Source organism: Capra hircus, chromosome 2 (assembly GCF_001704415.2).
Source record: "Capra hircus breed San Clemente chromosome 2, ASM170441v1, whole genome shotgun sequence".
Lineage (NCBI taxonomy): Eukaryota > Metazoa > Chordata > Mammalia > Artiodactyla > Bovidae > Capra > Capra hircus.
The window spans coordinates 16797463-16813219 of record NC_030809.1 but is presented as its reverse complement, the minus strand read 5'-3'; the positions used below and the strand labels follow the sequence as shown (position 1 = coordinate 16813219).

General features: G+C 36.4%; 1 protein-coding gene and 1 pseudogene across 2 annotated transcripts in view; one reads left to right on the top strand and one right to left on the bottom strand.

The window, feature by feature from the left end:
- PSMD1 (proteasome 26S subunit, non-ATPase 1) overlaps positions 1-15757 on the top strand; it is an 83669-nt gene that overhangs the window by 52624 nt on the left and 15288 nt on the right. The window contains exons 17-19 of the mRNA XM_018058233.1: positions 1758-1872; positions 6254-6370; positions 13206-13308. Coding sequence (XP_017913722.1) covers positions 1758-1872; positions 6254-6370; positions 13206-13308 — 335 coding nt within the window. The remainder of the gene's footprint in view (positions 1-1757; positions 1873-6253; positions 6371-13205; positions 13309-15757) is intronic.
- LOC102178404 lies at positions 10763-11381 on the bottom strand (annotated as a pseudogene). The gene has a single exon (XR_001297074.2). The product of XR_001297074.2 is annotated as a deoxyuridine 5'-triphosphate nucleotidohydrolase, mitochondrial pseudogene (transcript).

The following is a 15757-nucleotide window of genomic DNA, read 5'->3' as shown; positions in this document are numbered from 1 at the left end:
TTTATATTAATAGTTAATACCGTGCTCGCTTCGGCAGCACATATACTAAAATTGGAATGATGCAGAGAAGATTAGCATGGCCCGTGCGCAAGGATGACACGCAAATTCATGAAGCGTTCCATATTTTTGTTCATGTTTGGGCACGCATGTAAGAATTAAAGATTTTTTTTAAAAATTAAAAAAAAATAGTTAATGCCTTTTTTTAAGCATAATACTTTTAACAAGGGGAGAGTCATAAAATAAGATTTTAGATACATTTCAGATAAACTCTTTGTGAGTCACTTTTCCCTGGACTATCCTGTCCTTGCAGCTAAGGGGCAAAGTGGGTGGAGTGTTCTCTGTACCACCAGCTCCCTGAAAAGTCAGGGAAGAAATCTGGATGTCAGAACCCTAGGTATAATCAGTTTCCTGGGTTTAATAGCCAACTGGTTTTTACATTGTTTTGAGTGAACTTTTGGGTATGAGTTACACTTTTTTAAAATAATAAAGTTAGGAAATAATCCAACCTTCCCTTACAGCAAAGTTCTTCCCCCCACCTCACCTTTTTGAGGTATGGTTGATGTATAATATTATATAAGTCTTAGATGTACAACGTAGTGATTCACAATTTTAAAAGACTGTGTTCCATATATAGTTACCATAAAATATTGGCTATATCCCCTGTGTTGTAGAATGTATCTTCATGGCTTATTTACTTTATACATAGTAGTTTGTACTCTTAATCCTCTACCCCTGTCTTGCCTCTCCCCCCAAATTCACCCTTATAGACAGTTTTCATAAGTTTGACTCTACTTCATTGGAAATTTGAATTTACCATTCTTTGGGGTTTGAGACTAGAGGACAGTTTCAGCATAGAATTATAGGTTTGAATTGGTCTGTATGTAATAACTGCTTTCATTCACAACAAGATACTTTTTTTAACTTTCTATTGAAATGTAATATATGAATAGTCTTTAAAATTTTTGTTGAAGTATAATGTACATCTAAAAACATGCACTTAATTAGCCTAAGCTTGGTGAATTTTCACGACTGAATAGCCTGTGTGACCAGACCTAGTTCAACATCAGCAGCAGCCTTTCAGAACCCCCCTTACACTCTCTTCCAGTTATTATACCCATCAGGCTGCCCCTCACAAGTAACCACCCTAACAGGATAGTCTTTCAGAGAGGAGATGAGATACTTCATTTGTCAGGGTTGTCCTCTTTTCTCTATTTGCTGCAACTATGAAGAGGATAAGAAAAGAACAACTTCTCTTTTCTTATCAACACAAAAATAATTGCTGAAGACAGAAAACAAAAATCAGAATTCTTTTCATACCGACTCCTATTTACCAGTGTAATATTCCATCAGAGTAATAACTGGAAGATTTAAATCATTTGGAATCATGTTGGAGTCTCTGTAGGTGACATGTGTCTTCTGAAACAAGACCCAGAGTAAGCAGCAGTTATGAGAGGATGCAGAGCAGAGTTTGCCCCCACCCCCTTCCCCCGTGGCTGTTTCCCACCCGGGAGGAGACACAAGGAATGACAGATGCTGGGATGCAAGGCTGTGGTTGAGGGATCACCTGACACTTTCCTTTCTTTGCTTACAGTCTCTGAACATTGACGATAGATTTCTAATAACAGTGTTAGAATTCTGTTGGAGATTTTTAATCCGGCAACTTCTGTGTTGAATATAACTCTGTTGTTTGCCATAACTTTCACACAATTGATTAAAGTTGTTCCATCTTGATTTAAAATGTCTCTGTCTCTCATCAGGACCCCTGAACAGTGCCCTAGCGTTGTTTCCTTGTTGTCAGAGAGTTACAATCCACATGTGCGTTATGGAGCTGCCATGGCCCTGGGCATCTGCTGTGCTGGTACAGGAAACAAGGTAAAGCCCAAAGCCGGGCCGGCAGCTCTTCCTGGCGCCAGACTGTTTCCCTAGCAGAAGAGTTTATGGAACAGCTGTGAAGATACAAGCGTGCTGTAAGCTGCACTTGCCTCGCAAGCTAAGCTTTCCCGAACTTCCCCACTTTACTGTGCCGGATTGCTGGAAGTGGTTTAAGAACAAACCACATTACATGGGTGGCTCTAGTAGAAAGAATGCTGTTGAATTTTTTAAAAAGCATTGATTTCTTTAAAAAGAAGAGGAAATATTTTTCTCTTTGAAGAACTACTCTGGCCATTTTACATTGTTATTTCACATATTTAATTTGCATAATTAGTATTGTGGAAATCAAAGTTCTTCTTGAGACCACCATGGTCAGTTCAGTTTTATTTTTTGTGTGTGTGTTTTAACCTTATACCTAACTGCTATTTGTCTGTTTTTTCCTCAAGAACGTAATAGGTAACCTGGTATTTGTTAAGCCCTCAAAAGTGACAGAAAGAGTTGGGCTAGGCACATTGATGATTCAAAAACAGTTTTTCGTGAGATTCATAAAGAAATGCACCAGTGTTTTTAATAACAGGTATTCTTGATCAACAGCGATGACATAATCACCACATTTTGCCTTTCATAGCACACGTGAACACATCTTGGCTAGTTCCTCAAAAGTTATACTTTTTCTTTTAACAGCGCACAAGTGTGTGTCTGTGTGTGAAAGAGAGAAAGAACAGGAAGATGGTTATATCCCCAGAGTCTTTACATCAGAATGGAGCCATGTTTTAGAAATCATTTCTTATCCAAACTAAAGTAAAGCATAATTTTTAGTTTATTAATTGATTCTAGGAATTAGATTTTAACTTGCTTGACTTTTCTCTAATAAAGAGGGTTAGTATTGGATACAAATAATTTTTCCTAGTCACATAAAACATTATTGAAGCTAGAAATTAAACTAGGCATTTTCACTGTGTGGCAAGAATTGTATAAAAATTTATGAAAGAGACATGCCCTTCCAGTATTCCCTTTCTGTCTCCTTACCCTGCTTTATTTGTCTTCAGAGCACTTAGTACCACCTGACATACTTTTATGACTTAATCGAGCAAAAGCGTTCTTGGTCAAATACAATGAACAAATGCTGGGATGTACAAAGCTCTAGTGGTTTCTTTCTCTCTTTTTTTTTTTTTTTTTTGACTTTTTATTTTATTTTGACCTATTTATTTATTGTCTGTCTCCTCTCCACTGAAATGTAGGGTCCCTGAGAACCAAATATTCACTGCTAAAACCTAAAGTCAGACCTGACACATAGTAGAGTTTCAGTAAACATTTGTCAGTTGAATGATAGAGGGAAGATCATTTTAAGGATATGATGAGGAGTAAGTTGGACATGGTTTCTACCCTCACAGTTTTGTTTTTAAATGTTTTCATTTTTTTGGAGGAGAATTTCTTACATGAGAATGTATCTTCAATTTTATTAGAGAAGTCATTCTGTGTATAAAATACAGTTTATAGAAATTGGCCTTTATTTTTTTCCAGACACATCTGTTCTATAAATAAAGGAAAAATATAGTTGAATGTTATGCAAAGTATTTTCTCCCTCGGGTCTTTAGTAGACATTTATGTCAGACCTCATAAGTTAAATGTAAATTAGATTTTTTTTCTTTCCAGATTATTCTGAACTTAATATGGTATCTAGGAGCAAATGTTCTTTGGGACACAGCATCTGACAAGTTAATTCAATGAACATTTTTCATTACTCTTACTAAACAAGTCTGCTTTATTTCTAGATAGTTTATATGATCTACTTATGAATATCTGTCTGAAGTTTGGCACTTTAATTTTCCTTCTGGAAAACCTGAAACACCCTGTTTATCCTAAAATATGTTTTTGAGCTTATATCACATACTTTAAAGGGCAAGGTAGTGTCTTCTAACTTATAAGTTGGAAATTTTGTTAGATTTTTATCATGACTACGTCATAAAAAATATATAAATAATATTTGAAAAACTTATTCTTCTAAACAACAGCACTACATTTTACAGGGAAGTGAGAAAGAACACACTTATGTGATGTTTGTTTTATCTGTGAATCACTCTTGATTTTTTTTTTTTAATAAATAAATTGACATGTAAGGAAATCATTACTCCCCACCCCCGAAAAAGGATTCAATTCATTTACCCGGCTTTGAAACAAAGGACATTTGAGAAATTACATACTGTATTGAAATAAGTTTGATAATCATATAAACTCATTCTTCTGTTCTTCCAGATTTATACTTACCTAAGGACCTTGTAAAAGGTGCTAAACAAAGCTCCTGCAGAGTGTTTAACAGAGCAAAAGAGTTCTTGGTCAAATATACAAAGCTCTAGTGGTTTCTTTCTCTCTCTCTCTCTCTTTTTTTTTTTTTTTGACTTTTTATTTTACACTGGAGTACAGCCAGTTAAGAATGTTGTGATAGTTTCAGGTGGACAGAAAAGGGACTCAGCAATACATATACATGTATCCATTCTCCCCCAAACTCCCCTCCCATCCAGGCAGCCACATAACAGTGAGCAGAGTTCCCTGTGCTAAGGAGTAGGACCTTGTTGGTTATTCATTTTAAATATGCAGCGTGTGCATGTCGATTTCAAACTCCCTACCTATCCCTTCCCCCACCCTTCTCCCCTGGCAACCATAAGTTCGTTCTCTAAATCTGTGAGTCTGTTTACTGGTGGTTCCTTTAATTAGGTTTCTTCAATAACTTGAGATATGCAGATGATACCACCCTTATGGCAGAAAGTGAAGAGGAACTAAAAAGCCTCTTGATGAAAGTGAAAGAGGAGAGTGAAAAAGTTGGCTTAAAGCTCAACATTCAGAAAACGAAGATCATGGCAGCCGGTCCCATCACTCCATGGGAAATAGTTGGAGAAACAGTGGAAACAGTGTCAGATTTTATTTTTTTGGGGCTCCAAAATCACCGCAGATGGTGATTGCAGCCATGAAATTAAAAGACGCTTACTCCTTGGAAGAAAAGTTATGCCCAACCTAGATAGCATATTCAAAAGCAGAGACATTACTTTGCCGACTAAGGTCCGTCTAGTCAAGACTATGGTTTTTCCAGTGGTCATGTATGGATGTGAGAGTTGGACTGTGAAGAAGGCTGAGCGCTGAAGAATTGATGCTTTTGAACTGTGGTGTTGGAGAAGACTCTTGAGAGTCCCTTGGACTGCAAAGAGATCCAACCAGTCCATTGTGAAGGAGATCAGCCCTGGGATTTCTTTGGAAGTAATGATGCTAAAGCTGAAAACTCCAGTACTTTGGCCACCTCATGTGAAGAGTTGACTCATTGGAAAAGACTCTGATGCTGAGAGGGATTGGGGGCAGGAGAAGAAGGGGACGACAGAGGATGAGATGGCTGGATGGCATCACGGACTCGATGGACGTGAGTCTGAGTGAACTCCTGGAGTTGGTGATGGACAGGGAGACCTGGCATGCTGCGATTCATGGGGTCGCAAAGAGTTGGACACGTCTGAGTGACTGAACTGATACATTCCTGGAGCCCTTGATGTACTAGATACATTTTTGAATCTGCAAGAGGGGTTAATATATAGTATGCCGGAGTTCCCAAACTTATTTAATCAAGGAATCCTGTTTTCATGGAACTGATATTCTGAAGAATTTAATATTGGGAAAATCCTGGTAAACATTTTGGAAAATTCTACCATATAGAGTCTTTCAAAGTGTTACCGTGGAATTAGTTCTAATCCTGTTTAATTTGTGTTGCCATTCTACTAGCAAGTAAAATCTTGTTTTCAGAGTTCTGTTTGTTTTTTGTTAGTTTTGATTTAGATTTGATTTATTTAATTTTTTAAATTAGGTTTTGTAAACTCATCTTAAGATATTATCTTACTCTAGTATTTGAAAAAAGTTGGATACAGAGTCAGACTGGCCTGAGTTTGCTACACTTAGGTGATTTTTGGCAATTTACCTTTCTAACTGTCTCTTTGTTTATAAAGATTGTTTTCTATTGCTCTTGTTGTTTTAGGGGAAGGTATTTTATATATTTAGGTTGAATATACCCTCTTCATCCTGAATATGTAATAAATATACAAAATATCTCCCACTGTACCTGGAAAATAATATTGATTATCAAACATTAATCTCATTTTTTCTTACTTTCTTCTTGACCTCTTTTACCCGAAGACAGGGGCACTCCTGTCTCTAAGCTTTCTTTTCACTTACCATCAGATATATTGAAACTTAAAGCATGCTCAGTTCTGACCGCTACATCCAAGTAGTCTTAAATTAACTTGTGAATACAGTGTTAGATGGAAATATTGTGTTAGAAAGACAGTAACTAATTTGAAATTTTAGCTACATGAACTTTATTAAAAGGTTTTTTTTATGCTTTCAGGAAGCAATTAATTTGCTCGAACCAATGACAAATGACCCTGTGAACTATGTGAGGCAAGGAGCTCTCATAGCTTCGGCTCTCATCATGATCCAGCAGACTGAAATCACCTGTCCAAAGGTGAGTGGACAAAAATATTCTCTAGGAGAGAACTGGTTCAGACTCTTCTTTAGTAGCTTATCTTCTCTTGAGTACATTTTTACCTCAGATATTGTGAACACATTGCATAGGAAGTAAAGAAGTAGGAGAATGGGAAAGCTTTAAGTATATAATATTCTTTGAATGCATTTTTTATAAATTTATGGTCACTTTGTTAATTCAGCTACATAGCCATACTTGAAAAATTAGAACTCATGGGTTGGCAAAATCATAAAAATCAACTTTAATTTCTGCCTTCTGTTGTCCTTTTAAAATTTGTTCAGCGGAATGACCTGTTCCTCTAATACAAGATACAAACTCAGTGGTCCATGACTTTTTTGGTCCGTCCTCTGAGGCAATAAAAAGTTCTTCAGTCACTTTATATAGTGTATACAGTCTCAGTTAAGAAAGGAGCTCATCCAGATTCTCTGTAGGAATGTCGTTGCCTTCATTGGAGAGCCCTTGGGCAGGGTTTCAAGTGGCTCCAGGAAGACTTTCTTTCTTTATCCACAACTCTTGCATATTTTTCCCTTCCTGCAGGTCGGATTGTAATGTTTCATTGCAGCTTTGCTTGCCTCTTCCTCTCTCTCCCTCCTTCCTTTTCTTCTCCCTCCCTCTTGCATTGCTTGTGCCTCAGTCAGTAGCAAATGCCTCTCACTTCATGTGTCAGATGTCAGTGCACAGTGACCACTGATCATATTAAGCCCACCTCGTAGTCTCCCTGAAGCCCATTTCTAGGCTTGGAGTTGGGAGGAGGAAAGACTTAAAGCCCAGCTTTCCCCTTTCAAGCCCTTTTCACATATCCTTCTATCATCTTCCTCACACAGACCATATGGGTGACTCTATAACAGATTTCAAGGCCTCTATTTTAAAATCTCATGGGGTCTCCTCTCAGACCTTATTTGAGACTTGTATCTAATGTATCTTGTCAGCTCAGCCAGAACTTCTCATTTTGTTGAGAAACAGATAATGTATAGATCTTATTTACATATACTAAAATTACCATGTTTGACATAATGTAATAGATGTATATAGTTTATGCAGTAATTTCAGATCTTTTAATTGTTAATTTAAACTTAGGGCATTTAACAAGCTTGTATTATTTCTGCTTCTGTATGAGAAGCAGTGAAAGAGAGTAACAACAGAAAATGCCATTGGTATACTGTGTTTTTGCTCATCAGGTAGATTTATTTTCAGCAAAGTAGATAGACTGGGAAGGGGGAAAGGGAGGGTGAAGGAGAAAAGTAATTTTAGAATTCATTGATTATTCTGTGAAACTTTGTTCAATAAATTTCAGTTTCTGAGCAGTTGCTATCATTTTTGTCGCTGTTTTTTTTTTTTTTTTAAATCCAGTTCTGCTCTTTCAAAATCATTTCTAAGACTTCTAAAAACTGGATTATTGCAGAAATAGAATCAAACTTCGCATCCTGTTTTAATAATATATTACTTCTAGAACATCTTTTCAAACAGACCACATTTCTTTTTGGGTTTTGTTTTTAACAGCAGTTATAATATGAGTAGCTTTTGCATCTTGTATGTCTGCTTTTGATCATCTGTTGATCTTTGTTATCCAACTGAGTAATGTCATTAAAGAAGGAAGTTTGGTCATGGAATGCATCTCCCCTAACAGTAATATACAGATATTTATTCACTTTTATTCTGTTACTTTCATGTTTATGTATTATGAACATGACAAATGTTTTACCATCTTCCCATCCTCTGCTGTAGGATTTCACTGATTTGATTTTATAACCATAAACTGTGTACCAACAATGGCCAAGTACTAATAAGTAAAACTTTTTCATATTTAGAAAAAGTTAAAAAGAATGCAGCAATTAGAATAATTATTCTTTTGTAATCATTCATAAACATGTGTTGAACCAAGTCTTAGCTGATGTGAATATGTGGAACACATTTCCATCTTCACATTGTATCAGAATCTTTGGTATTTATTCAGAATGTTGAAATGTAGTTATACCTGGTAGCCAATGCCATTAATATAAATTCTTTGGGGGAAGGTTAAGTGTGTACCCCAATGACAAAAAAGCAAAACTTCATACAACAGATGTTCTTTCTGGAAACACTATCCCTTAGAGTGAAATTGTTATTCAGTTCATAAATCCTTAAAGTTTAAGTTCTGTTTCGTTGTTTTCTGCTCTGAAGCATATGATCAAGAGCTTTGTAGACTATAGTTTATATCATCTCTCTTTTATCTGATAATTGCCAAGAAGATAGCATTGATATTCTGGGAATTCCCTGGTGAGCCAGTGGTTAGGACTCCATACTTCCACTGCAGAGAAACTGGTCAGGGAACTAAGATCCCGCAAGCCTCACAGCGAGGCAAAGAAAAAAAGATATTCTCTCAGGGTGGTATGTGTTATTGCTGAAAAGAAACAACTGTTAACAAGCTTGAAGAGAAGTAAGTTCTCAAGGCTACAGGTTCCTAGTCACAAGGTTACAACCAGTCCATGAAATAAAGTGAAAATGCCTTGAAATCAAAAGTCACGTGTTAATTTAATCAAACTATAACCCTTTTCTCAAAGGAAGCCAGAAGAGATATTTCTGAGACATTTTGTGAGATTCTCAATGGAAATTTCCAAAGGAAATGTTTTTTATGTAATCATGATCTATATCACATCCTTTTATAGAATGCCATCTTTACACTAAGCTCTACACACTGTGGTCTTACTTGAACTAACTCCAGTACATCTTTGCTTTTCTTCTGCCAGTTTCTTACTCTCACAGACATAGGCCTAAGAACCTGCACACCCTTTTGTGTGATTACAGACCCAATTTAAAAAGCTGTTATACCAGAGGATCAGAACCATTTAACTAGAATAATGTTCTTTTATAGATCTTTGGAGTTATTTTGTCTCCAAAACCAACCTCTTTATGAAGAATCTGTCTTCTGTTTTTCTTACTAAATGAACTCCACTGTTAGCAGTTACTTGAACATGTATATAGCAAGTAACATACATAGAATCAGATAAAAATGTTGAAGTGTAAGAATAGGATCTAGTGCTCATCCTTGTCCAGTATCATCAAGCCTAAGACCTGCTACAAGGAAGCTTCTCCCACCACTGACATGTACCTCTTCTGTAAGTAGGATCATATTTGGCCACGTTTGATAAGCTTTTACAGTTCTACAATAAATCAGCATCAACTTTTATAAGGTTTATTTTGCAGCATAACACATTTGTAAATAGAAATCTATATTACATACTGTTGCCTTAAGTAAGAGGGGATTTAGACACTACAAGTGTTGGTGGTAATATAAAGATAAGGCATAGGCAACTAACATGAACAAAATAATGCTAATAAAATTGAGGAGGAAGCTAGAAACATGATTTGGTATATTGATAGGAGGAAATTATAATAGCACTTCCAGGAATATCTTGAAAAAGGAGAAAGATAATTTTCACTTTAGTCACATAAAGTTTGAGATTATAGCAAGTCATTTGGAGATAAGATGAGAACATAGGAAAATAATCAGAACTAAAGAAAAAAATAGGAGCCAGTCCAGATAAATTATGTAAGTCCAGAGCCCTTTATCTGCAATTCCAAATTCCAGAAAACTCTAAAAACTAAGAATTTTCTTTGTTTTTAAACTCATTTGGCTGTAAAATCTAACCTCGTATGAACATGTTTATAGCCTTTATCCCATTTGGTAAATAGTCATTTTGCTGCTTCAGAAATATTAATTTGGTTAATTATGGGATACTACCCCCATACTCCACTGAGGTTATTGCATAGTTAATGGTGTATGCACCATGTTAACTGTGAATTCTGAATTCCAAAATTCATTTAGTCTCAAGGATTTTGTGGAAGGAATTAAGAGACCTAGTTGAAGTCATAAGAGCTAATGTATTATTGTAGAAAGATAAAAGGGGACAAGAAAAACCCTCTGAAACTGATCCCTGATGTAAAGCTTCATTTCTATATCCTGGAAAACTGAAGGAAAAAAAAAGAGAGAGGAAGAGGCATACCTAGGTGATAAGTAACAACAGAAAAGACTCAGTGTAATTTTATTCTCTTCTCCCCTCTACCTTTATTTTTCTCTCTGGCATACAAGCATGGGTTACTTTTTTTTCCCCAACAGTATAAGGTATGTAGAATTAAAAACATGATGAATGTTTAAAATGTAGGAATTTGGAGAAGATAGACTTTAATCAAGCACAGCAGAAAGCATGGATCACATCATTGTCTGAAATTTAATTATTTTTTCTTTGAGATTATCATGATATAAAATGGGAAGTCAATATGACTTTATTCTACAAATTCTAATTTGTTTTCTGTAGGGGCCATATTATTCATACTGATAAAGTTGAGTCAGAAAATCATGATCCTTAGCCATGAAATTTTTTTTTTTTTTTTCACTTTAAGCAAAGTCTTTATTTTCAAGAAAAAAGTGCATTCTCATTTCCTGTTCTTGGCATAAGTTTTAATTACTTCCAGTGGAACCAAAGCCTCCGGAACCCCTTTCAGTGTCATCTAAAATTTGAACTTCCTCTGTTTCTGGGTAAAATATCCGTTCACAAATGAGCTGTGCAATTTGATCACCCTTTTTGACTTCAAACTTCTCTTTGCCAAAATTAAACAAGACAACACCAACATTTCCTCTATAATCTTCATCTATGACACCAGCTCCTACATCTATGAAGTGTTTTGCTGCCAAGCCAGAACGAGGAGCCACTCTTCCATAGCACCCAGAAGGAAGGGCTATCTGAATGTCAGTTTTCACAAGCACTTTCTCCATCGGTGGTACTGTGTAATCATAGGCACTGTACAGGTCATAGCCCACGGCGCGCGCGGACCCCTTGGTGGGGGCTGTGGCGTGCTCCGAGAGCCGGGCAAAGCGGAGATGCATATCTCCCGCCTCCGTGGCCCAGGCCCACTTGCTGGGGGAGACGACTTGTGCCTCTTGTGAGCAGGGCATGGCAGCGTAGAACGTGGGCACAAGAGGGAGCAGGGGGAACAAGAGCTGAAATTCTTTATGAAGAATCATAATAATGAAAATGAAGTCACTGCTGCATAAATAATAAAATGTGAGGAAAATTTTTAAGTGATAAACAAAAACTGGCTTTTTAAGTACTAGTCTACTTAATGTTAATTGGATAAACCCATTATGTATTTGTATTGATTTTTTTTTTTTAATTCCATCTTTCAGATGTTGTCTTCTTGTTTTGGGTGTGATTTTATATTTAAATTTTTCCTTATAATGTACATACAGTGCTTTGTCCAGTGTTTCTTTTTATAAGTTCATGAACCATTTCATAAACTGTTAGCACATAAAATTTCCATCCTATATAAGGTAATGTAAGTGTTCGTCTAAAATAAGTTCAGAATCAAAGGAATTTGACCTGTTGAACCAGAGTAAAGGCATCAAACCTTAGGATTTTTAAAGCTGGAAGGGAATTTGGTGATGATCTCATCATGCAGGGTTTTATAGTTAGAGAAAGTAAGATGTAGAGAAGTGGCCTGTTAATGGTCATAAGCTGGGCAGTGGCACAGTTAGCTCATTGTTTTCCCCATCACATTCTGTTGCTGCCTATGAATGAAAGTAAGCACCATTTTAAGAAGTATTGTTTTGTTAGAGGTAATAGTCATGGAGGACTGGTGGGATTCTTCTCTGGTATGGTAAGACAGCTTGCTTATTGAACTATACAGTGCCTTTTACGCATTACTTTACGTATATATTACCTCATATGATCCTTACAACAGCCGTGTAGGTGTTACAATCCCTGTAGAGATGAAGAAACTGAGACTCAGAAAAGGTCAGTATCGAGAACTTACCCAAACAGCTTATTAGAGCAGAGGTATTTATAGGCCAGTGTTGTCTGATCCTGTATTATAGTGCAGTGTGGCCTCCCAGACCAAGATAACTGAAAAGGTGAAGAGATTCTGAAAGAATATGTAGTGTAGATAAAATCATTATGTTAGGGAACTCAAATTCGGTATTTTCCGCTTTTGGCAGATTTGGGGAACTCCATAATCATTCCTTCTTGAACAAGCAGGCTTCTTTCTGAGTACCTACCATTTGAAAAGTGCTTGGTGGGAAAAGAGAAGTGTAAGACATGGAAGAAACTTAAAATATTTCCTTTATTGTCACCCAAAAACCATAGGCACTTTAACAAGAACATATATTTTATAAATCCTGTTTTCTAATTATAAAAGTTAATATATGCTAATTTTAGAAAATACAGAAAATAATAAAGAAGCAAATAGAAATTACCCATAATCTCTCCCGAAATGTATCACCATGTGTGTTTCATTTTAGTGTGTTCTTTTGGTAAGAGTAATTATTACTCCTCAAAAAGTTAATGTGTGTGCATAATGAAAATCTGTATTGTATGTGTGAATATAAATCCAAAACATACTCATGCAGCTGCAGTGAAGAGTAGGTTGTTTTAAGGTAGAATGGAAGGACTGTGCCCCATAGGAGCCCTGTAGGTGGATGGTGAGCAGCATAGCCCTAATTCACAGTGCAGTGAAAGCCTGTGTTCACTCACACAGTTTCAGCCTGCTGACTAACAGTGGTGCAGTACAAAATAGCATTCAGCATTCCCCCGAGTCTGAATCATCCACTGTGGAATGAGGACTGAAAACAGAACTGGTGCTCTGATACCAGAAAAGTCGTGACATCTGTGCTTCAACCATGGGACAGATCTGCCGTCAAATCTGGTCCAGATCCCCCTCTCTTTGCATGTTGTGAATCAGAATTTAGGTTTCGTTACCACTTGAGCAATCTGTTTCCTGCTCTAAAATCACACAGCAAGGGAACAGAATTAGGCTGTAATTATTTTTCTTGTTCCTTCAGGTGAATCAGTTCAGACAACTGTATTCCAAAGTCATCAATGATAAACATGATGATGTTATGGCCAAGTTTGGCGCTATTCTGGCCCAGGGCATACTGGACGCAGGTAAATGTTTTTAAATCTTCTAGATTTATTTATCTCTTTAAACTAAATCTAATGAAATATCTGTTCTGACTATATGATGAAGTAGAAATTGAGTCTGAGACAAATTATTTCTAGAAAAAATTTGGAAATAGTTTAGTACAGTTAAGGCTACAAACTGTCAAGAGTTTGAATTCCAGTCCCTTTACAGTCCTAGCTATATTTCCCCTCTTTATGTCTGTTTTCTTGTCTTGTAGAGTCTACCTCATAGTGTTGGGAGGATTAAAAATACATGTAAAGCAATTAAAACCATCCCAGTACCTTAGTAAAGTGTTTGATGAGTGTTGGCTGATTCTTTTAATTTTCTTAGTATGTATCAGTTTTAAACAAGTTGACATTGGAAATTTTTTGAGGAAATTAAGTTTTAGATAAATTCTAGCAGCCATATCATCCTAAAGTAAGGTATGTGCAATATCTGCCTAGTATGCATAGCCCATTGTACTGGCTCCTGAATTCACATTTGTCATTACTATGCTGTGGTTTGTTTCAGAAGAAATAGACTGATAGAATGGTGTGTTTTAGGGCCTTGGACTTTGGGTTTATTTAGCAGCATACTCTTTAACTGTTTGTTATTATTGGTGATATTTCACTCAGTAGAGTAGAAGGGAGTGAGCATAACTATTTAATTATTAAAGTATGAGATTCTGTCTCTAACTGTACCCTAGTCATGTATATAATATATGAATTATACATAAAAGAATAAAAAATTATATAATCTTTTTTATTAATCTTTGCTGATTTGGAAGGTAAAAAATAGTATCTCAAGGTTTTCATAGTAATTCTATTATTAGGTGAGCTCTCAAACTTATTAGTTATCTTAATTTCTTCTAATAACTGTTAACCATATTTACTACCACTGTTTTATTGGTCAACTAGAAATGTGTTTATATTTCTAGTGAATGAGATCAGGAAAAGAAGCTGAATGTTTTGATAGCTTAGGTTTTTTTGGTTAACCTCTTCATATTTTCCACTTGGAGTATTTTTTAGTCATAGCAAGATTTTCAGTGTTATTATTTTATGATTTTAAGCAATCTCCCTTGTAGATAAGGGTTTTTAAAAAATCTGTCTCCTTTCTAATTTGATTGTTTTACCTTTTTCTTGATTAAATTTATTAGATTTCTCTTCATATTTGTTTATATGCTACTGTTAGTCTTTCTGCCCCCTAGATTATTTTGCCTTGACTCTTATTTGCTTTATTTTATCTCTCTCTTTTTTTTTTTATAATGTTAGTGCAGTTTTCTAAGTTTCTAAGGCAAATACTCTTCTTTTTTAATCCATTTATCTAATGGCATTTGTTTTGTTTTAATTTTCCAAGAAGTTGAGAGTTTTCTGCTTAAATTTTTAGTGTTTAAGATACGGTTTATATTTTTCTCTTTTCAATTTAAAAATAGGTTATTGCAGCTGTATATAAATAAGGAAAATATTCTATGGATACTTCAGATGAAGTAAACCATTTCAGTTCTTGACAGTATTGATTCTCTTTTTCCTGTGGTTATAAACATTACAGACATTGACATGCCATAGTTTCTTCCTTCTCATTCTTTGCCACCTTTCAAGGTTTTTATGTTATACTTACATTGTTGTTGTTCAGTCACTAAGTCATGTCCAACTCTTTACAACCCCATGAACTGCAGCACGATAGGCTTCCTTGTCCTTCACTGTCTCCCAGAGTTTGCTCAAACTCATGTCCATTGAGTCAATAATGCCATCCAACCATCCATCCTCTGTCATCCCCTTCTCTTGCCCTCAGTCTTTCCCAACATCAGGGTGTTTTCCAGCGAGTCAGCTCTTTGCATCAGGTGGCCAAAGTACTGGGGTTTCAACTTCAGCATCAGTCCTTACAGCGAATATCCAAGGTTGACTTCCTTTAGGATTGGCTGTCTAAGGGACTCTCAAGAGTTTTCTCCAGCACCACAATTCAGAAGCATCAGTTCATCAGCATCCAGCCTTCTTTGGGCTTCCCTGGGAGCTCGGCTGTTAAAGAATCCACCTACAGTGCAGGAGACCCTGGCGTTGGGAAGATCCCCTGGAGAAGGGATAGGCTACCCATTCCAGTATTCTTGGGCTTCCCTGGTTGCTCAGACGGTAAAGAATCTGCGTGCAATGCGGAAGATCTGGGTTCAGTCCTTGGATTGGGAAGATCCCCTGGAGAAGGGAATGCCTACCCACTCCAGTATTCTTGCCTAGAGGATTCCATGGACAGAGAAGCCTGGCAGACTACAGTCCATTTGGTTGCAAAGAATTGGAAACAACTGAGTGACTTTCTCTTCACAGCCTTCTTTATGGTCCAACTCTCACATCCATACATGACTGCTGAAAAAACCATTGCTTTGACTATATGGACTTTTGATAACCAAGTGCTGTCTCTGCTTTTTAATACACTAAGTTTGTCATAGCTATTCTTCCAAGGAGC